This window comes from Doryrhamphus excisus, linkage group LG6 (assembly GCF_037039965.1).
Source record: "Doryrhamphus excisus strain RoL-2023G ecotype Guam linkage group LG6, RoL_Dexc_Guam_v1.1, whole genome shotgun sequence".
Taxonomy (NCBI): domain Eukaryota; kingdom Metazoa; phylum Chordata; class Actinopteri; order Syngnathiformes; family Syngnathidae; genus Doryrhamphus; species Doryrhamphus excisus.
In genome coordinates this window covers 18,699,976-18,723,050 of record NC_136362.1, presented here as the reverse complement: position 1 = coordinate 18,723,050, position 23,075 = coordinate 18,699,976, and the positions used below count along the sequence as shown (strand labels likewise).

Genomic DNA, 23,075 nt, shown 5'->3' with positions numbered 1-23,075 from the left:
ACATTTGCATTCCTGGACAAAATGTAATAGGTTCCTTGATCCATGTGCCACCCCTCTATACAGTTCGGTGGAAAGTGTTTTTTGATACAGCCTCCTCACAGTGGGGCCTTTTACCATCAAAAATGATTTTCCTTTGCCCCTGATGTAAGTTAAGTTAGGTTAGCCGATTTGACAAAGGCATTTTTCTTTATTTTATAAAGCTGCTGTGCCTCTAATCAATCCTTCTACTAGGTAAAAAGGTGAAAAAAAGGTCCTAAATCTGCATAAAAATATGTTGCAATTTTCTGGACCCATGCCCCACCCCTGTACAGAATCTATGGAAATCATTCCACAATTACTGTGTAATCCTACCAACCATAGATATAAAACAAAAACAAAACGCCACTGGCGGAGGTAATTAGCAAAGACCTAGAAATATTCCTACATGTTCCATCTGAGATAAAAATGCTTGTACCACAAATAAAAACATTACAGCTAAGTGCCGCAGGAGGGTTTTCTCTGAGATAAGAGCAATTTAAAGTGAGCGTAGGCGGGAAATGAAGAACTCGCTCGTTACCTGAGTGAAGCTCTCGTCGGCCGCCACCGTGTCCACCTTAATGAAGCTGCTCTCTTTGATGAAGTTCTCCTTGTCTTCGTTGGACTCGTGGTAGTACAGATTGAATGTCTCCTGCGAGACAAAAGGGATTTAAGAAAGAGAGAGAGAGTTCTATTTATCTCTGTCAGTGCTCATCTTGCCTCTTTATATGATAATGAGGCACACCGAGGTAGTAAAATATCATAAATATACATCAGCAGCAAAGAAATCCCGTATATCTTTTCATCTAATGCCTTGTCGATTTTATTTAAAGGTGCCACTCAAACCATACAATTAGAGTTCTTCAGTCTTCATCCATACCTTACAAGTGCCAGTCACTCCAGGCAGGCTGTTGCAGTCTCTCAGGGTGAACTTGACCTCCACGTAGACACGCTGAGCACCAGATCTGGGGATCCAGTCCGTCCTCAGCCAGTTGTTTTGATTGGGTTCTAAGACGTTACACACCTGGTATGTCCTGATGGGGATGTTCTTCTCGTCCATGATGCTCACCTCCTCCCACTGCCAATGAACATTCACACATTTATCACAAACTCTGCAGAACCACACACCGCGTATGGATACAGGGAAATATGCCTCTAAAGTTAGATTAGATTGCATTAAATACAACTTTATTGACCCCTTTGGCATGTGCCTTTGGGGAAATTAAGGCTCCAGTAGCAGCAAAACCGTATGCAGTCGAGTTCTTGAACTTTGACAAGTTCTATTAAGTGAAGTGGTCTCACATTCAATTACAATCCACACGCATCGCCACTTGTTATCTAAATAAATTAATTTACTTCATTCTTCACTACTACTACTACTACTACTACTACTACTACTACTACAAGTAGTACCATTGCTATTTAAAAAATTACCAGTGCAGTATTGGTGAAACTAAATCTTATCAAGATCTTAAAATATAAGAAAATTATACAGTATAAAACATTTGTTTAAAAAGTATAATAATTAAAATGTCTAAAAATAATGATAATCAACAAAATCAATATTAAATATTTTTATGCATTATGTATTTTTGGCCTTGTGCGAATTATACTCTGGAGCAACTTATAGTCCAGAAAATACGGTATTTTAATTTTAATAAACACATAACATGAATGAACATATATTATCAAGGTCACAAAAATTTCTCTTTGACTAACAAGATATTTTTCGAGATACACGACTCAGATAATTTGAGTTGCCACGCCATGGGATTTTACTGTCCACTGTTGGCAAATAATCGTGTTTATATGAACTAATGTATCTCAGATTTTAGTACATATTAAAGTGAAAAAAGTGGCAAAAGTATGTCCGAAACTACAGACATTATGATTAATCACTTTATTTTGTCCAAAGCATCTGCTGCCAAGTTGAGATGCTTTGAAATGATGCTGCCAGGAGGAAGGAAACCCAAGAGGAAAACAATGAAATGTGTTTAAAAATAAACCTTGTGAGCATGAAATTGTCTTTTGTTGAGTTTCAGATGCCGGCCTCTAACAGCTAAATCATTTTACAAAACAGTCCACAACAGTGCCATCTGGAAAGTAGTTATATTTTCTATATTGGTGAACATAGGTCAAATGACTTAAGTAGTGATTTTAAACACAGCCTAAAAGAATCTGCACTGCTTCCTCGTGCTGCATGGTGCTCATAGCTTCATTGACTGCAGCCATTCATTGTTGCATCGATATTCTGCAGCGGTTGCCATGCCAGTTTTTTTTTGGTCTTTTTTACAGTCACATTTCCATGCAAGTGAAGCAGGCCCAGCCTTCACTGCACCATCCATCTCAATAGAGGCGGCCACTTGCCTTGTACTGCGACCCCTCGAATGACCGCAGAGGCTACCAACTCCAAATTGGCTTTTTATTGCCACTGAATAATAATCTGCTCTCTGCCTACAACTGAGAGCCACACACACTTAAATGTGCCATGTCCAATGAGGGACAACGCGAGGGAGGGTGCATGAATGACGGAAGGCGCATGCACACTGGTGGGAAGGTGGGGGTGAAGCGAGGGCGGTGTGCATGGACATGTGTGCAGTGAACCTTGATCGATATGTCATCAGTACTGATTATGACACTTAGCGAATCATGGCTTCCATTAATGAATTCATCAGATCAGCGTGTGTGTCTGTGTGTGGAGTCGCACTACAAAATGACAATTTAATTCTTAAACATTAGCTGACATTTTTTATTGGACTCACAATTATAGCATGAGCCCAGCTTGTTAGTGTGAGTATGTCATCTCTTCCATTAGGATGCCTGTGGGTCAGTCTGGAGGTGCTAGATTGATCCCTGGTGCCTTTAAGCAAAGCAGTGAAGGGTTTTTTTTTTGGTGCATTTACATTTGTTGTCAATTTTCTATCCTCTTTATCCTCATTAGGGTCGTGGGAGTATGCTGGAGCCTATCCCAGCTGACTTTGTGTACACCCTGGACTGGTCGCCAGCCAATCACAGGGCACATATAGACAAACAACCATTCACACTCACATTCATACCTATGGACAATTTGGAGTCGCCAATTAACCTAGCATGTTTTTGGAATGTGGGAGGAAACCGGAGTACCCGGAGAAAACCCACGCATGCACGGGGAGAACATGCAAACTCCACACAGAGATGCCCAAGTGGTGATTCGAACCCAGATCCCCGCATGCAAACCACTCATGCAAACCACTCATCCTCAATGTAGCATGTTCATGTAAAGTATATACAGTCGCAGGGCTTTTCCACTCATTTAATGTGGTCATGAATAAATGCAAGTAACAAAGTCAGAAAGTAAAACAGAAGTATGTTAACTTTCCAAAAATACCTGATATGTCAGCAGTGCTGTTGTTTAAGAACCTATGGTAAAAACACTGACTCGGCTGTTTCAACCTACTGCATAAGAACTATTCAAAGATCATTTATTTGGAGTACTCTGCTGGTTTTAGGGATGCAATGCAAAAAAGCTATAGTTAAAGATCTTCTACATGACTGGAGTGCTTGGCTGTTTTTGAGGACTTAGAAAAACAGTAGTCAAATATTTAAATGACAAGAGTGCTCTGTAAACACCATGTATATCACAGGAGCGCTCTGCTGTTTTTAGGGATGCACTGTAAAAAAGCTAGTCAAAAATGTTCTATATAGCAGGAAGACTCTTCCGTAGACCTACTGCAAAAACACTAGTCAAAGATCCTTGGCAGGTCCTTGCCCCTTTACATTTTTTTCAAGGATCTACTGTAATCACAGATCCTATGAATGACATGTACACTGTTGTTGGGGATCTATTGTTTAAGGATCTAATGCAAAAACCCTAATCGAACATATTTTATAAAGAAGGTGCTTACTATGATGCTAGTAAGACATTGTCTGCATAAAAGGAGCGCTTTGCTGTTTTTAGGATTTGGCTGCCATGTCGCTACCTTTTCTTCCTAATTTACCGCCAATATAATATGCCATATGTCCTCATCACTTAAAGCCGTTGTAGACAATATTACACATCATCCACAGATTTTCTATTTCATCAAAAGGTCCCATAAAGAGTTTAGCGCCAAGAAATGAAAATTTCATAACCGATATACGATGGCTCATGCTCGGGAGGCTTCACGTGCATCTTAAGAGCATGCGTGCGTGAACAAGGGCATGAGCACACGCTGCTGGTGCGGTATGCATGTTTTTATGCGTGTGGGTGTTTGGAAAGTGGGCTGTACAGGAAAATGAGGTGTGATGCCTCCCTGTCTCGTCTCATTTGGAGTCTTTGTTAACTGACTGAAAATTGCAGCTGCCAGCGGGAGAAAAGCTTTGCCCCGGCAAAGAGATCCCCTGTGATGTGTGTGTATGTGAAGCAAGGGGATGCAGAAAGCGGCAGAAAGGGTGGGAGAGGGGTGGGGGTGGGGGGCGTAATCAAAAGCTCAGTGCTCGCGGACCAGGACCCTGTCAATCAAGTCGTCTGTGAAAGAACGAGCGTATAAAGAGCCTAGAAACAGGAGTCAAGTTCACCAATAACTCTTAAACCAACAACTAAGTGAGAGAATCAATGCACTGTGAAAGTAAAGACAAGTTCATATTTTCACAATTCACTCTGGCTAATGCACAGTTGACAGTAAAAAAAAAAAAAAAAAAAACACCCACCACCAGGCTGCTTTATGCCATTTAGTGTGCCAAACACAATGCCAACTAGCTCATGTTAGCACTTAGGCTGGGTGGACAGCTCATTTCCAAATCTGTGGGATGAATATGTAAAGTTTCCAGACTTGTGTGTGCATGTGCATGCGTGCGCGTGCGTGTGTGTGTGTGTGTGATGTCCAAAAAGACAGCAGGTTGTCCACAGTGTTCAAAAATTAAAAGAAAAATAAAAGAAATGGCCACATTCCACTCACCCCTCCTTCTGAGGGACTTGCTGCCCATTTCAGCTCTCCTGGCACTGTCCTGGTATCCAGCAGGGTCACTAAAAATGACACACACAAAGTACTCCATGCGTCAATTTCAAATATATATATATATAAATATATACAGTATATACATTTATCAATGTGGATCCATCTTTATAGCAGCTTCTAGTGTGGATTTCAATGACAATATACCACAATTGCGAGCATACAACTTATATCATGTGTAGAGAAATATAAATAGAGAAATAACCCAATCACAATATGGACAAAAGTATTGGGACACCTGGTAGCAAATGGAAGACAATTTGCTCTCACTCTTTGGCAGGGGTTTGTTGAGTCATTTTGTGTCTGTCTTTGGGATTTATTTATTTATTTTTGCCTATTTGAAAACTCGTCGGTCACTCATGAAGATGAGAAGGGTGCTCTGCTGCTGCAAAGATGTTGGCACAACTCCTAGTCAAAGATCATCTATATAGTAGCAAGGATGCTGTGCTGTTTTTAGAGATATACAGTAAAAACGCTGATGCTTTTTTTTAACCATCTACAGCAACAACACTCATCTGTGTGATAAATGTACTCTGTTGTTTTTAGGGATATACTGCAAAAATGCTAGTCAAAGATCCTCTATGTGCTATGTTTAATTGTCCACTGTAAAAATGCTAGTGAAAGATCATCTAGTAGATAGGCTAATTCATGTTAGACCTAATGAAGGCAAGGTGTTCCACACCAAACACATCACTGTCCACTGGAACACAGAAAAGTGCCTTGCTCAAACTATTCCCTCAAAGTTGAAAGTAAAGAATTGCCCAACCGGTCTTGAGAAGATTCAAAAATCAAGTTTGTGGCATAGTGTGTCCCAAAACTTGGCTCAGGTAGAACTGTACGTTATGCATCATCAATAGGTTCTTCGGAAGAAAACAATTGAACCTACATGACATCTAACTGTTCTTAAATGAGCATCAGCACAACAGGAAAAACAATGTCAAATGTCAACTTTTTAGCCTTCATATAAAAGCTAACAATCCGAGGACGCACACAAGCCAGGTCTTCCTCCCAGCGCAAAAACCCACATTGCGCACAGTCACGCAGTCTCCGTCTCTTTTTACCTTCATTTGCAGGGTAAATCCTCGTCCTGGAGCTGGAAACTATTCCTATTATCCATATAAACGCCGAGAATATTCGTCCGACATGTGCAGCCATGTGTTGCGAGGGGAAGCGTCCGTGTTGGCTACTGGCTGTGCGCGCTGGCTGCAGAGGATCCATCCCGGTGGGAAAAGTGTGTGTGAATGAAGACGCCAAGGGTGTGCGTGTGTGCGTATGTGTGTGTGTGTGTGTGTGTGGTGGGAGTGAGTTGGATGCAGAGGATAGTGGGGAGGTCTCTTCCTCGGATGCTTCCCGTAATGGTCATTGAGACTGCATGAGGCAAATGGCAGGCACCAATTGGGTCAATAAGAAATTATCACCTTTTTAGAAACCGTGAAAAAAGTATTATTTGATATTTTTATCATAACGTACACGTGTAAAATGTATTTTCTTTTCTCTCTCTCTTCTCTATAAGAGTGCACCCAATGTAACTATTTTTCGGCTTACACAATCTAGTAAAGTATGTTTACAACATGTACAGTGTGCACAAACATGCACTGAAATATGCCATAATTTGCTTTGAAAGCTTTGAAGTGTTTTAATAAATGTGGTCACCTCTGCTGTACTGCTCCAGGCACAATTGGAACAAACAGGACTAAAGCGCCCCCTGTTGGTAAATATTGTTCATTGACGCTTCACAAATGCCAATCAGCTCTACTAGCACTTTTTTAATGCTGAATTTTTCTCCGAAACCTTAATATAGGTCATAAAAATGCTCATATTAGAATACTATCACTACAAGTGAGAGCAGTTGGGGAACAAAAAAAAGAAAATGAAAACATGGGTGCGTGAACAAAGACCAGCCTCGTGACCTGTCCTCCTACACTGTCCTCTGCTCTCAAAAGGCTGTGGAGAACTTTTGTGGAAGCACAGCATGAAGAAGTAAATGTTAAACTGCACCAATTTATGTTTTATATATTTAATTTTTCATCCCTGTGCATGTATATAATGGCAGGATTTGTTGAAAACTGATGTTTCAGTGGTCATGAAGAATATGCTTCATTATTATGTCATTTTAACAAGATATATGTTCATGTTTAACCACTTTCATGTGTCAAAAATATACAATATTGTTACTTTGAGCCAAACTGTACATTATGTACACTTCCCCATCTTATTTTTGTCTTTGTTTTCACATTGAAACCATGTTGATTCGGTGTAAGGCATTCTAATGGAGCTGGGCTGAGCATCTGCCACTTGGAGATGCTAAATTAAAAAGAAAAAAAAAGGAACTTGTGCTTTCGATGTGTCACTCTCCCCCACATCAACCATAATACCATTTTAACGTTTCTTTCTCCCTCAATGCCACGATTGACTGCGCAATCACAAAGGCCGAATTAGCCTTAGAGGGGAACGTGATTTGGCCACTTCGCCCAATGGCGTCCAGCGGCAGAAGTGGAAGGCCTATGGCGTGGTGGCGCAGGTGGGTGGGACTCGCGTGAGATGGATCCGTTGTTTCTGGTCATTCATGTCACCAAAGTTTTGATTGATGACCGTTGGGATGTTTTCCCATTCTCCTGTGAGATTCACAACTCTCTCGAGGAGAACGGGGGATCCCTAGCGGGCCCCCTACTTTAAGTCTGGCTCTTGGCACTTCAACACACCAACGCGTCCACACACACAGACGTACACTTCTTTTGTTCCGATGGGCTCCCCAGATGGCCGCTGCCCACACATCTGTATTGTGGCACTCTAAATAGAGATGGTGTGAATGTGTGTGTTTTTCTACACGCTAACACAGGCGCATGCAGCATCTTCAAGTGACTCATGTGATCGAGATCCAGACAAAAAGACGGAACAGGAGGAAATGAAACACAGTCGCCAAATGTAAACGTGTGAATGTGTGCGAGAGAAAAGCCCTAGGGATGCTAGGTGTGTGGGCGGCAAGAGAGACGAACAAAGGAAGCAGGGAAGAGTGAGCAGGGACAGCACACTGCCAGGAGTCGATTGGCTGCTTGGGTGTTGGTGGAGTATGTATGATGCTGGTGGTGCTGGAAGCGGGGGGGAGTGGGGTGGTTGTTGGGTGTTTGAAAAAGGATCTTCCCTCAAAGGCTCACTAAGATATTCCTGGAGGGATTTCAGCTCTCATTCAGCTTGCGGTCCAACACAGAGCGCTGGCTTCTGCGAGAGCTCTGTGTTTACAAAGTAGCGTGATAAGTTGGGAAGGGTACCAAAATAACCAATCTGTACTACACTGTACCAACTGTGGACAAAGGCTGGAGCTAGACACACTACTGTCCAATGATTGGTCAACAGAGAATCGTCACTGTTATACAACAAGGATATCCCCCCAAAATACAAAATCCCATGGATTGAATTATCTGCACCTCACCCTGTATCCGGGGTTGGTGTGTGGAAAACTTAGTCAGGTTTACTTACCTTGCTAGTGACATCCATCCTTTTGGTGATTGTGTTTGACTTCAATAAACATCTACTGTAAGCATGGGATAGGCGGCACGGCGGTCTAGTGGTTAGCGCGCAGACCTCACAGCTAGGTTGGCGACCAGTCCATGGTGTACCCCGCCTCTCGCCCGAAGACAGCTGGGATAGGCTCCAGCACCCCCAAGACCCCCGTGAGGAAAAAGCAGTAGAAAATGAATGAATGTAAGCATGGGGAATATAATGGTCGATACAATTGTCACAACAAGGACATCCCCAAGAAAATCCCTGGACAACTAACTGCCATTTGTGTTGTTTCTGTCTGAGATTTTGGAGTGTGCAAATCATAGACAGGCTTACTAACTGTACAATCGCAGTAACATTCAGTCGTCTGGAGATAATGCCTGTGAAGTCAACAGATCTATTGCAAGCACGCAGAGTAATGGTCGTCACAACAAACCCTGGACAATGTTTTACCAAACAAACTGAAGTTTTGGACTGTGTGTTCTGGTTAACAGACCATCACACTACCACCACCATATTTTACTGTAGGTACGATGTTCTTTTTCTGAAATGCGGTGTTCCTTTTATGTCATATGTAATGGGACACACATCTTCCAAAAAGTTAAACCTTTAGTCTCGTCAGATCACAGAATATTTTCCCAAAGGTCTTAGGGATGATCAAAATGTTTCTGGCAAAACTGAGACAAGACTTAATGTCTCTTTTTTATGATGGAGTCTTGAACACTGACCCTAACTGAAGCAAATGAGGATTGGTTGAGGATGAGGTTCTTTTGGATGTTGTTGTGGGGTCTTTTGTGACCTCTTTGATGTGTCGTCACTTCACTCTTGTGGTATTTTGGTTGGCTGGCCACTCCTGGGAAGGTTCACCACTGTTTCATGTTATTGCCATTTGAGGATAATGGCTCTCATTGTGGTTCACTGGAGTCCCAAAGCTTTAGAAAGGGCTTTATGACCTTTTCCGGACTGATAGATCTCAATTGTTTGGTTATGTTATGTTTTAACAGGGAGAGCAAACACATTTCACACAGGGCCATGTACTGTAGGTTTAGATTTTCTTTCTCCCCTGATAATAAAATGTTTCTAAAAATGGTGATCTAAAACACGAAGAGAAATCATGAAGGGGGTAGACACTTTTTTCACACCACTGTATGTGTGTGTGCGTGTGTGCATATGTGTATGCACTTACATAAACAGAGTCACAATGATGAGATATTCTCTCCCTCCATCTGTCCAGCTGGCATTTCTGTCCTCAGAGGGAGACAACACAAGAAAGATAAACAGTCTAGTGGAGTGACTCCACATATCATGTGTCCTCATTATGATCACAGATGAGCTGGAGCCTATCCCAGCTGACTTTTTGTGAGCGGCGGTATACATCCTGGACTGGTCGCCAGCAAATCGCAGGGCACATTCAGAATAACGACTAAGGATGTCCAGTATACAGAAGATGCCCACATGCTCAAGATTCAGTATACCAGACGTTTGAGTTACACAGACGGGACTGTGACTGTAAAAATATATAGATATATCCAGATCTGAACCCAAATGTAATGGATCCTTCATTGATTTAGGTAGGTTTTAGACAAAATAAGTCAACAACTTCCATGTCTATTAAGCAGTGACGCTTGTTTTGTCTTTCCGGTGCTTATAAAAGTATGCGTCTTTGTGGGGGTTCAAGTGTGTGTGAGGGCTTTTATTGTTCCACTCATCCTTATCTCTCCTTGGCGGAGAGCCTGGACCGTGCTCCCCCCTCAGCGATGTGACCCGAATCCTTAGATAAGAGACTACCCCTAAAAATACTCCTCTCCTGTGTTCTTCTCACCTCTCCTGGCATAGAGTATCCTCAAGAGTCTGGACGGGCCGAGGTGTTTGCTCTGCCAGACTAAAAAACACCTCCAGGCGCCTTCTGATGTCACAAAGGTTATTGCATTTCTGAAACCCCCACCATTTTTCTTCTGTTCAGGCTCCTTGAGTCGGCCTGAACAGCACAAGTGCAACTCAGATTGTTACATCACAAGTTTTCTTATCATTTTTTTCCCACAATAATTCCTCATCACCCCCGCAGCTCCTGCAGTCACCCACACTGTGGACACACAGGGCAGATGGGATGTAGGAGGAGATGGAGAGGACACAAGCTTCTGGGCTCACAAATAATTCCACAAGTCATTTACTATAACTCTTCACAATAAACCAGCGAGGAGCACGTTGTTGTACACGTTTGACTGTCAGAAGGAATTGGAATAAACATTTTTGAAGAGGATGCCAAATGTATTTTGAGAGCTTTTCAACTTCTCTGCGGTGAAGAGCTATTACACAGACAGACAGTGGTCTATTTTTTTTGGTAGTTTTCAGAAAGTTTCTTGCTGATTTGTTTTAACTCCAAACACTCTTTCCATTTTGGACATGTGGGGTTGCAAAGCTGCCTTTTTTTTTCTTTTTTCTGTGCCTGTGTGTGTGTGTGAAACCCTTGCCTTTCTTTCAACCCAAACCCACGCAGGTGACCAGAGGGGGTCTTATGTGGGTGGACATCTCAATGGTGATCCTTTCTCTTTACACCCCCCCCAAACAAAACAAATCCCCAATTGGCTTTTCTCACCCGGCCACTGGTGTTCAAAAAGAAGGAAGAGGCCCTCAGGAGCAGTGTTGCCAGATATAACAATCCTCAAAACAAAAACATTATACAGTACATCTTGGTACATTGTGGTTCCAACATCGCTCCGTCAATCTGAGTCTTTTCAAAAATTACATAACATTATCACCGTTTTGTGGTTGAATACGGCACGTTATTAGTTAAAACATATGCATATATTGTAAATTTCCCCACTGAGGGATGAATAAAGGTACATCTATATAATCAAATTTTTTTTTTTTTATTATTTGCCCAAAGTAAGTATTTTCAATCATTAAAGTGGCTAAATGAACAAAAATATAAACATAAGGCCTTTAGAATATGTTATAGAGTATGTACTGTGGTGTAATAGCTGTGACATTGTGTGTGTCTTAAAGAGACGGAGCCGAGGAAGTAGAGTAGGTGAGTGTTAGTATGGTTAGCAATGTGGTGAGTGAGTGAGTTGTGGCTGACAGCAGCTCCCTAGTGAATGTTCACTGCACTATTGCAGTAGTATTCTACTACACTGGCCACAAGATGTCAGGAACGATACACTGATGAGACAATGACCATGACTATCCTGTCAATGAGTCTACGTAATGTCATATTTATTCTTTTCCATTGTTATGTCAACTATGTCAGGTAATACAAGTGGCTACAGAAGTGTCATTTCATGTCTAGAGGGCTCTTAAAACCACATTTTAAGGTGTGCTACAGTTGGATTGTAATGTAGCAGTTCCTTAATGTCCACAGGTCGTAGTGGGAACAGTTTAAGGGATTATATGGAACATGGAAAACCAACGAAGGTTTGCTTGTATTAGTAGCACAGGGCTGTCAACCACAAGGGAATGGGTGAAAACCCCTCCACTTTCTGGTATGTTAATATGTTCATATTAACATATTTTCAAAGTGTGGCACAGTGAACCTTCCCTCTGGGAATATATTACTGTTCAGGCCTCAATATTTCCCCACAAAAATATTTTCCCGAAGCATATTCTGTGGTGTTTTATTTTCCCCTTGTTTACCCGACCACTGTAGGAACTAAACATCTATCCATTTTGCCTTAAACAGAATTAGTTAGCTTAGCAGTTTTGAAAAATATGTTTCAAGCTGCTGCTCTAGCGATATTTTGAAGAATAGGAACATTTAAGATGAAAAAAACAAAACAACAAAGCATTTTCAGCTAAAAATCTACATTAACTCAAAATGACCAGGGTATTAATTATTTTAATTGGTTACACAATAAAATCTGGGACAGGCATGATTAAAAAAACTTTTTCAAATGAACTTTTGTTTGCTGCTAATCATTTAACTTGAAATATGGTGACCTCTTAAAGAATAACATGGTCCAGATGAGACTAGTAGAGTTAAATATAGAGCATCAACATAACGACAAGGTGTTTTTCTCACCGAGGAGCAGCAAGCTGATGATAAGACGCTGTGTTTCGCAGGCTCGGTGAGGATTAAGCTGTCAAAGCACACAATTGTCAAGTTTATCAAGTTACCTTTTCTTTTATCAGTAAACTTACACACACACACACACGGGGGTGAAACTGAAGCCACAAGCTGCCCCACATATTGGCCCACACAATGCATGCATTTGACATTTAAGCAAATACACCTACCTCATTGTGTTACTGTTATGACGGATGTTTGCCATTTTCAACCTGCCTGGAGTGGATTTGCCCATGCATGCAGCGCCCCCCATTGGCCAGACAAATTAAGCATGATTGACGTCATCAGCAATGTGGCAGGACAAGGAGGAAGGTGCGAATGTTGACGTGTGGAAGGGCAGAGGACAGCACAAGTCATAATGAGAACAACATGAGTCACCATCTCCCATACTGTCATCAAGTACAAAGAACTGACTACTGTTTGTTAATGGAGCTGAACAGAACTAAAGGCCATATAAAAAGACACTCATACTCATACTAGGTACACAATTGAATAGAAGTATGAGAGTTTTGAGAGTTCTGCTATTTTGGTTCCATTCATTTTGATATGAGGGAATAATACAATGGACACGCCACCATTGCTGATCCACAAGCCGTTTTGCTCATTCCATGAATTTTTGTGAGTTTTCGAAGGGCAGGTTTTCTCTGCTCCAATATGAAAATGCATACTCCAATATTAGCGTGGGAAAAAAAAGTGTTTGCCCACATCCTGATTTTTTTTGCACGTTTGTCACACTTAAATGTTTCAGATCCATCCATCCGTTTTCTATGCTGCTTATCATCACTAAGGAGGTGGGGGTATGCTGGAGCCTATCCCAGCTGACTTCAGGGTACACCCTGGACTGGTCGCCAGCCAATCACAGGGCACATATAGACAAACAACTATTCCCACTCACATTCATACCTATGGACAATTCGGAGTTGCTAATTAACCTAGCATGTTTTTGGAATGTGGGAGGAAACCGGAGTACCTACCCCCATTAAAACATAGAGGCTTTATCCACAAATGGTAAAAACATGGAACAGTGGTGAACCTTCCCAGACGTTGCCACCCAACCCAAATCACCCAAAGAGCGCAGCAAAGACTCATCCAAGAAGTCACAAAAGACCCCACACAAACATCAATACATACAGTATATACAACATAAACCAAAACTAGTGCAGTGTTGTCTGTAAAGCATGTAACATGTTGAATGCAACATTGGAGTTGAAGATGTTGTTCAGCTGTTCCACATTTGGATTTCTGCAGATGAACTAGGCCATGTTGAGCCGGGGCTGGGGGGCTACGTTTTTTTCACAGCTAAATAAATACATTTTCAGAAGCAAGATTGCTGATGAAGTAAAACACTCCTACCTGCACCCTGCGCTTTATAAAGGCACAGCATGAAATTATGACAGTGGATATTAGTCTTGTTCCCACTGGGAAAAGTATGGCGGTATGTGTAACAAATTAAATTAGAGCAATTATGCATGCATGGGTTCTAAATATTCCATAATCTGCGGTGAAAGTGGGGGATGTATCTATTGAGGGAGGAGTAGCGGAATGTATGAAGATGTTTATGGTTATGAACCCAGGAAGCGGGCATAGAAATAAATGCCACAGAGAATGAGATGTGCAGACCTACAGGAATATTATCAGCACTTTGAGCCCACATAAACACCTCATGGTTGCATAATGTCGCAGTGGAGGCTAAATGTGTAAATTGTCAAGTTTTGGGTGTCATTGTGTGATAATTGCCCTTCCTGTTCTCTGTTTGTAAACTACTGCAAGTGTTAAAACAAATACTGTGTTGTCTATAGTGTATTATGTACAGGACTGGATTCTTCAGATGGTAATGTCAAGTGAGAGAGGTTGCGGGGGTGTTGGAGCCTATCCCAGCTGTCTTTGGGCAAGAGGCGGGGTACACCCTGGACTGGTGGCCAGCCAATCACAGGGCACATATAGACAAACAACCATTGACACTCACATTCACACCTATGGACAATTTGGAGTCACCAATTAACCTAGCATGTTTTTGGAATGTGGGAGGAAACCGGAGTACCTGGAGAAAACCCACGCATGCACGGGGAGAACATGCAAACTCCACACAGAGATGCTCAAGTGGTGATTCGAACCCAGATCCCATCCAACATGCAAACCACTCATCCTCAATGTAGCATGTTAATGTAAAGTATATAGAGTCGCAGGGCTTTTCCACTCATTTGATGTGGTCATGAATAAATAATAGTCAAAAATTAAAATAGAAGTATTTTGATTTGCACAGATTTGCACATGAAGTATGCAAATTTTAAAAGAATGTTTAATCCATATAATTCTTGTACGGAGGTTAAAATGCTAAAAACAACACACCCGATCACTTGTGCTGAAATTACCGGTAGAGGTCATGAGTTTGCTGAAATGCATTCATTCTAGGATCACCGAGTCAGCTGTAATGCAAAATTTTGTCATTTAAGCAGAAAATCTTTGCAATGGATGTACATGAGTTTTGTTTTGTTTTTTAACTGAGTGGGCCCACTTCTGCCCTGCTAGCACAGTGGCGTGACACCTGCTTGTTAAATAAAACAACAACAACAAAAAGCCATGAAGCCTTCCCATTGGCTGGAGGGCACCTTAAGATGTTTGATGAGTCGTCCTGCCCACTAGGTCATGCAAACTCATGCATGACAAGACTGTCAAGAAGGCTTTGTAGCTATTTCTGTTCTGGAAGCCACAGGGGCTCTAGATGCGTCAGTCACGCAAGATGACTCCCTCTATGACTCTGCACTGCAGTAACATAGAAACTCCACTAGGTGGCAAACGAGACCCGTGTAGTTGTTTCACTCATTTGACACCCTTGAACCTCATCAAGTTGGCCCAAATGAAGTACAACTGACCAAGTGAAAAAATAAAAGCCTCTTTAGCGAAGGGAACAACACATCATAGTAATGAGGAATCTTTATTTAGTTTCTCTTACATTCAATGAACAGGCCACTGTAAATATATCAGACATATATAAATATATTTAAGAATAAATAATAAGTTAAAACAATTTTAAATATTTTAAATTAATTTCAGGCAGTTGTGTGTGTGGATCATCATCAGGTTCTTTTCATCAATTGGAGGGCACAGTGGCGTTCACACTGGCTTTGCGGGCTTCCCTGTGAAACACACAAAATTACATTGAGTTACATTGTGTGTGTTTTATTATGATGTGTGAAAACTATGTTCAATAAATGCTCAACAAGAGTTACTCACTCAAGTTCCATGAGCTTCTTAATGACCCAGTCCTGTTTCCAGTGGCTGCAAACCTCCCCCTCAGTGGTCTCAAATCTGGATGGGAAATTAAAAAGAATAATTACTCACATTACAGTTTTATCATTATTAAGTATTGTAGGATCATAGTTTCTTACATGATGGCACGGACACAGGGAAGGTTCCTCCTCTGGATCCTGTAGCCAATGATTGGAGCGTTGATCTCCCCAATGCTGCTCTTGGTGCAGCATGTGGTGACCTTTATTCCTGTTCACATTAAATGCAAATTATGAGATCTTATACAGTATATAATTTTGTCCAGTTCCAACCGAGATAATTAGCTGAGTAACTTACCAGGTCCTGCAGCAACCAGTGCCAGGTAGCCCATGAAAAGAGCCAAACAAGCCAGTCTTGTGGTGGACACTTGCATGGTTGTTGTCTGAGATGTTCCAGATGGTTTTGGACAAAGCTGACTGTATGATCTGGTCGTTGGAGAAGGCTGATCTCCTCTGGCCAGACCTCCAGGTTTTATAGTACAAAAAAGAGGAACCAAACTGACCGGAAGCGTCATCTTTCTTTATTTTGTGGTGTGTGTGTGTGTGTGTGTGTGTGCGTGTTTGGGAGGGGACACAGTTAGGTGACACACTCCTTTCCTGACATTTCAACATGACACTCGCTCAGAGGAATCAATGAATCTAACAAGTCCAGACACATTCATGTTGAAAAAAATCTGTATAAGAAAACAGATAATACATCGTTCCTTTGTTTATGGCACAGGGAAATATTCCCAAAATAATCCAAAATAAGTGAAATCCGCAAAGAAGCCAACAGTATTTGTTTAATATCAATATATATGTTTTAACATATGCTGCATGGTGTGCGAGTGGTTAGTGTGCAGGCCACACAGCTAGTAGATCCCGGTTTGATTCCCCCTCGGGCATCTCTGTGTGGAGTTGGCATGTTCTCCCTGTGCGTGGGTTTTCTCCATGCTAGGTTAATTGGCTACCCCAAATTGTCCATCGATATGAATGTGAATGGTTGTTTGTTTATATGTGCCCTGTGATTGGCTGGCCACCAGTCCAGGGTGTACCCCGCAACTCGCTCGTGTCAGTTGCATTTGATATCTAAATGATATCATATATATAATTATTATAGTATTAGTATAGCACGACTCAAACAATATTGGATTTGTCCTGTACCCGTAGATTGTCCTTGACATAACGACCAAATTAAATTTAAAAAAACAAACATGATGTTTTTCCTTTTAGTGTAGTGACGAGACAACCTGTTACTCCACCAACCCCTAATGTATTCATTCACCTGCATGTTAGTCGTTACTAGTTCTCTTTCTTTTTGTACAATAGTCATAATCAATGTAATGAATTCATATATGTTACATAAAGATATGCTGTGTTTAGGTCACATTTCACAGTGATCTAGATCCACTCTCCTTGGAAGGACTGACTCACTGACTTACTGGTGGACAGCAGTCTATCCAATTGTGCAATAGATGTTGCACACTTGAAATAAAAAGTGGATATCTTGCAGATTGCGGCGGAATCACATCATGTGCTGATCACTTCTCCATGTGTCATATTCCTTTGCATCAAAAGAAAAGAGGAAGGAAGGAGATCCTGAGGCTTTCCACCGCAAACATTTCCAAACATCCGACAACCAAATTTGGTCAGCAAGTCCCACAAGCTGTTACAAGTCTTAAATTGTTTATTGATTTCATTATACTGTGATTGGTTGGTGACCATTCCAGGATGTACACTGGATAGGCTGCGGCATACCCCCGCGAACGTAATGAGGATAAGCAGCATAGAAAATGAATGGATTTCTTTGTAACATTGTACAAATTAATTATCATAAAGTTTGATGCCTCAGTTTTTATGATGGTAATTTGCATAGACTCTGGAATGTTATGAAGAATGATACGATGAATGGCAATGAATTGCCAAGTCCCACTTTGTCATGAAAATGAACTTTTTCCACTGCATTTCAGCCCTGCAACAAAAGGACCACTTAACATCATTTTAGTGATTCTCTGGTTGGCATTGGTGAGAGTACTGACAAGGACAAAAGCTGGCAATTACTCAAAAAACAGACTGGAATCTTTAAAAAGGAGTGGTGGCACTTAATTCATTTTTTCTTTGTTTTTCCTCTGTTAACCATCATTACCTGAAAGGACACGAGTGCATTTGTCATTGCTTAGTACAAGTAAGATTGCACCTAAAGCAACCATTTCTAATTATCTTTATGGCTTTGCGAACAACATAGTAAAATCTGACAAAAATATGTAAAAACAATGAAGCAGCAAATGTGGTTCCTTCTCAAAACTTTTGTCTACGACTGTACATTATATCTTAAAGAAATTGTGATCCGGGGGAAGTGCAACTTTCCTAGAGTTTCTGAATGAAACAATACAAATCCTTGTTAGCAAAAAAGCAGAAGTGTGAACCACAAGGAGGAAGGAAGCATTCACTAAGCCAAGGACACGCGTGAATCATTACTTACATACTTTTCATTTAAAGGCTGGTTTAGGAAAGATATACAGTAGTAAACCCTGCTGCAGAGAGACGGGTAGATATTGGCAAAATACTCCATAGATTACTCACTGGACTGCAAACCTCAGTAAAGATACGGTATGGGAATATTATTGACTCATAATAATAATAATAATAGCATCAATAATTTCCAGCTCTGTGTGGTGTATGTAGAAATCTTCTCATACGCTTGGATGGTTTGATATGAATGTAACGCCCAACGCCATTTTATCTCCTGTTTTCACTTCCTGTAAAACACCAGGCGTCTGAATAATTTTGTATTGACACTAAAAAACAAAAAGATAAATTAATTCTGAAACAGTTGAGTGTTTGAATCTATTTAGTTTGCATATCAAAAGCAAATTTGAGGGCATTGAGAACCTAGCAGCCTCTGGGGGACACTTGGCAAAATACAAAACACAACTATTGTCACTTTTCTCTTTTCATGTTGATAATAATGCTAATTAATTTACATTATTGATGTATTTCAAGAATTCAGAAAGCCACAGAACCCAACCATGTGATTGCGCCATTTCCTCTCATGCAGGAAAGATCAAGTGACCACAAAGGGGGGTTTTTAAGTGGAACATTGTTTCATGCAGGGGTGGGCAAACTTTTTTACTCAAAGGCCACATAGAGTACAACTATTTTGCAGGGGAGAAAACCATATCAACATACTGTATATGCAGTGTAACTTTAGCGTCATTTATCCGTTCCAGTAGGTCTGTAGGTTATTGAGGTGAGAAACACTTTGAAACACAAATAAATCAAGGCAAAACATGGTTATTTATTCCTTTCATTTGTCATTTATATGCATTTTGAATATAGACAAACAACCATTCACACTCACATTCATACCTATGGACAATTTGGAGTCGCCAATTAACCTAGCATGTTTTTGGAATGTGGGAGGAAACCCACGCATGCTAACAAGGACATTTTGTGTTAAAAATACATTAAGAACACAGCTGGACTCAGGCAGTGTGCCATATTGTACACTCTTCAGAGAATGTACGCAAACAGAGTCAACATTTTGGCGTAAAATGGGGGCAAAAAATGGGGTGTAACAAAAGTTTAAAAGGAAAATCCCAGGCAAGGGAAAGGTAGCACACAAGCAGGTCAACGTAATTCAAGTATTAATTCCAGGAGCAACAGAAAACAATCCCCACAAAAATTGGGGAAGGAATTAAAGCACACTCCTCAACACAAACTCAAAACAAAACTTGTCGACACAAAATGGCTGTGCACACAGCAATGTTTGCTCCCCGCCTCTTATATGCCAGCTCCACCTGATTGGCAATCAGGCACACCTGGGATGCACCTTCCAGGTGTGTCACCAGAAGGGCGGAAGAGAAAAAAAAAACAAAAATACACATACAAAGTCAATGTGCTGCATAAAATTGCTTAGATTGCTGCATGCAGATTTTCCAGTTATTGTTGTAGCTGACAGTTGAGCTCAAACCATCTGTGCTTTGTCAGTTAAACTGCCGCTGCGATTGGTCCACTAGCATGATTATATGCTATTATTACATTTCCCATTCACTTTAATTAGCCAAGGGTCCGTAAAGGGTCGTCACTGGGTACGTATCCGGACTGAGGTCCGACTTTTGAGTATGGCTGCCATATACCGTAATGACTAGTATATCACGAGAAAACGAGTCTCACCTCTGGAACCATTTGACTAATTTTGTGGACAATTTAAAAATAACATTCCAAATGTTATTGCTGTGATAACACAGGTATGAAAAATATGTTTTTTTACATGATGACATCAGTTATGGAGTCGAAAAACGCAAATACTTGTTACTGATGTTTATGCTAGGGACTGTTTTGAGAATGTTGTCGGTACATTCATTCATTTTATACAGCTTTTTCTTCACGTGGGTCGCGGGGGGTGCTGGAGTATATCCTAGCTGTTCGGGCGAGAGGCGGGGTACACCCTGGACTGGTTGCCAGCCAATCACAGGGCATATATAGACAAACAACCATTCACACTCACATTCATACCTATGGACAATTTGGAGTGGCCAATTAAACTAGCATGTTTTTGGAATGTGGGAGGAAACCGGAGTACCCGGAGAAAACCCACGCATGCACAGGGAGAACATGCAAACTCCACACAGAGAGGGGCGAGGGTGGGATTGAACCCTGTGAGGTCTGCGCGGTCACCACTCGACCACCAAGCACCGTGCAGTCGGTAAATCAAAATTTTCAAAAATAAAAATTACTTAAATCACACACACACATTTATTTTTCATAAGACTTAGTCCAAGACGCATTCCAGTGGTGTCCAGTCAAGGCCAGCAAGGCCTTCTCTGCTGGCCCAGGCATTGCCAGAAACACTGACCTACATTTCCAACATTAATTGGAGATAACTGTAGGAAGTTGTAGTTGTCTGAACCTTTATTAACCAAGCCGTTCCAAGCGAAAACTTTAAAAACACCATTCTACTGCCGGTCACGGTAGAAATTAGTCACTGACTCAAAATGACCAGCAGTAACGTAAGTCAGACATATGAGGACGTATGGACTAATACTGGTTAAATATTGTAGTCATGGCAATCTTATGGCTACTCAGTCTTACTGTGTGTTGTAGTGTTTTTTTGATACTGGCTTTCATGGAGTCTGGCAAAAAAAATCAGTTCTGCCCACCGAAGGCCATGGTACCAAATGCATCGCTCATCACCGGTGCAGTCTAATTACAAAAGAATGAGCAGTGACGTTTTGCCACAGAAAAGTAGGCCACTGTCATGAGCGGAAAGAAGGCCATGAGTTGTGCTGGTTTATTCTGTGGGAGGAACAAGGTTTTCATTATTTCCAGGTGTTTGTGCAACTCTCAGGACAAGCATGCTTGACTTGCAAGTGACATACATTTTTGCTTTGTACCGGCTTTAAAAGGCCCGCAGCGCAAACATCCACTTCACACCTGATTAGGTCCGACACGTGCGATGGCGGCTGTTAACTTTGTCTCCTTTTTTTTGCTTGCTGTCATGGTCTCCAGTGCCTTAGCCCGAGGTAAGCACCATGTCAAGTTTGGTCACTTTTGATATGATGTGTTATTTTACACTATGTTGGTGTGCCTTTTATCAGGAAGGCTCGCGGATTGTTGTCGTAGAATCAAACACACGCTAATCCATCGAGACCTGCTGACAAAGTACTACGTTCAACAGCCGCCGTCTTGTTCTCTGCGGGCTGTGGTGTAAGTCACATTTCTTTTATGTTGCAACTGTTGCAATATACAGACACCATAATTATGAAAAAATCTGAATTATTTCAGTGACACTAGCATCGGAAATGTTGCTTTGTGTGCAACATTGAAGCAACTCACTCCATCAAATAAAATTGAGTCATGATGTTACACGCCCCTCCCCTTCAGAACAAATTCATAGCAACACACATAACCACACTTATTCATTTTTAATGGCTTATTTATTACTTTATATAATATATTGGGTGATACGAATGTAAAGGTGACTACAGAGGTGTTAGTTCATATCTCGAGGGCTCTAATATTATTAACAAAATATTTAGAAGGTCATAATCTAAGTACAAAAAGATTCAATTTATGACGAAGGAATGCTACTTCATAGAAATTCACATATTACAATTGGGTTTGGAACCAATTAACTAGGATTAACCAATTAACCAATAATAAAATTTTGAGACCCAAAGGTCAGGTTCCATTGCATCTCATACCGCACCATGTCAAGCATTGTTTTTTTGGTAAAGCTTAAAAAATGAAGAGTTTTTGAGAAGTTTTCTAATACTAATAGTAGTACTCCATAACGTACAAGTCATTGACTGTTGTGTGATTTTTGGCAGTTTCACCACAGTGCAAGGCAAGAAAATCTGTGCTGACCCTGACAAGTTGTGGACACGGACCAGCATGGCATACCTCGATGAAAAGCGCAGTCATGTTCCTCATCCACTTTAGTAATCGATTCATATTTTCTACAAAAAATGTCTAAACCACTGGTTGTATATGTTTAAATATGTAACGCTTTTAGTTAGTTTAGATATTTCTTAATAAAATGATTTTAGATGGAGCAGCTGGGTCTGCTGAAGAAATTGTGTCTTTATATCTATTTTTCTTACTTATTTCATCTCATGTTTTCCATCTGTATAGCAAGTGAAAGAATGACTTTTCCTTCTTGAGTAGTTCACAAAAATAGACAAACACAGTGGAACCTTGGTTAGCGTCATTAATCCATTCCGCAAGGCCCAGAAAATTTACAAATTTCTCTTGTAAAAAATTGTGAAAACCTAATTAATTTGTTCCAGACACCCAAAAATGTTAACACAAAATACTTTTACATACGGCAATTATAGTTGTACATGTAGAAAAAAATTCTAAATGCATATAAATACATATAAAGGATGAATGAAAAGGATAAATTAACATTTAATGTCCCTTGTTTTGAGGACAAAGTGGTTATTGTGAGGATCTACAGACAAATGTCTCCATAGCTTGAACATCATATTCTACTAAGCCAAGGTTATGTGTATGCATTCTAAACGAGTTAATCAATATTCATGGTTAATACTACTAACAAATTCATGGTTAACACTACCAATAGAATATATGAGTTTGCCACCACAAGACCTTTGGTGATGATGGGAAAATTTTGAAAACAAAAAAATGTGGGGTGCATGCTCGGGAGCCACTGTGCATGACTGCATTTTAGGAGGTTCAACGTCACAAAATGTATTCAAAATACAATCCACGCTATGAAATCTGAAAAATTAA

General features: G+C 40.8%; 3 protein-coding genes across 3 annotated transcripts in view; 1 reads left to right on the top strand and 2 right to left on the bottom strand.

The window, feature by feature from the left end:
- Positions 1 to 6,365, bottom strand: part of LOC131125658 (ephrin type-A receptor 4-like) — a 32,294-nt gene extending 25,929 nt beyond the window's left edge. Inside the window, exons 1-4 of the mRNA XM_058067402.2 lie at positions 6,050 to 6,365; positions 4,932 to 4,999; positions 896 to 1,093; positions 557 to 667 (exon numbers count right to left, since the gene is read on the bottom strand). Coding sequence (XP_057923385.2) covers positions 557 to 667; positions 896 to 1,093; positions 4,932 to 4,999; positions 6,050 to 6,206 — 534 coding nt within the window. The 5' untranslated portion in view covers positions 6,207 to 6,365. The remainder of the gene's footprint in view (positions 1 to 556; positions 668 to 895; positions 1,094 to 4,931; positions 5,000 to 6,049) is intronic.
- A 9,126-nt stretch (positions 6,366 to 15,491) lies between these two features.
- On the bottom strand, positions 15,492 to 16,636 carry LOC144898570 (uncharacterized). Its single transcript, XM_078790997.1, has 4 exons — positions 16,138 to 16,636; positions 15,942 to 16,050; positions 15,787 to 15,861; positions 15,492 to 15,689 (listed from the first exon to the last, which is right to left on the bottom strand). Exons 1-4 carry the CDS (start codon positions 16,352 to 16,354, stop codon positions 15,644 to 15,646), a joined length of 447 nt encoding a protein of 148 aa, XP_078647123.1. The 5' UTR covers positions 16,355 to 16,636; the 3' UTR covers positions 15,492 to 15,643.
- Positions 16,637 to 21,184: 4,548 nt separating this feature from the next.
- On the top strand, positions 21,185 to 22,375 carry ccl32b.3 (chemokine (C-C motif) ligand 32b, duplicate 3). Its single transcript, XM_058068405.2, has 3 exons — positions 21,185 to 21,343; positions 21,419 to 21,527; positions 22,151 to 22,375. Exons 1-3 carry the CDS (start codon positions 21,277 to 21,279, stop codon positions 22,260 to 22,262), a joined length of 288 nt encoding a protein of 95 aa, XP_057924388.2. The 5' UTR covers positions 21,185 to 21,276; the 3' UTR covers positions 22,263 to 22,375.
- Positions 22,376 to 23,075: the final 700 nt, after the last annotated feature.

Excerpts from the sequence above, each read along its gene's own strand:
- LOC144898570 (XM_078790997.1), bottom strand. The coding sequence starts at position 16,354 with ATGACGCTTCCGGTCAGTTTGGTTCCTCTTTTTTGTACTATAAAACCT. Across the intron at positions 16,051-16,137 it reads ACTGGTTGCTGCAGGACCTG|GAATAAAGGTCACCACATGC; the intron begins GTAAGTTACTCA and ends TAATGTGAACAG. Across the intron at positions 15,862-15,941 it reads CCCTGTGTCCGTGCCATCAT|ATTTGAGACCACTGAGGGGG; the intron begins GTAAGAAACTAT and ends TTTCCCATCCAG.
- ccl32b.3 (XM_058068405.2), top strand. The coding sequence starts at position 21,277 with ATGGCGGCTGTTAACTTTGTCTCCTTTTTTTTGCTTGCTGTCATGGTC. Across the intron at positions 21,344-21,418 it reads CTCCAGTGCCTTAGCCCGAG|GAAGGCTCGCGGATTGTTGT; the intron begins GTAAGCACCATG and ends GCCTTTTATCAG. Across the intron at positions 21,528-22,150 it reads TGTTCTCTGCGGGCTGTGGT|TTTCACCACAGTGCAAGGCA; the intron begins GTAAGTCACATT and ends GATTTTTGGCAG.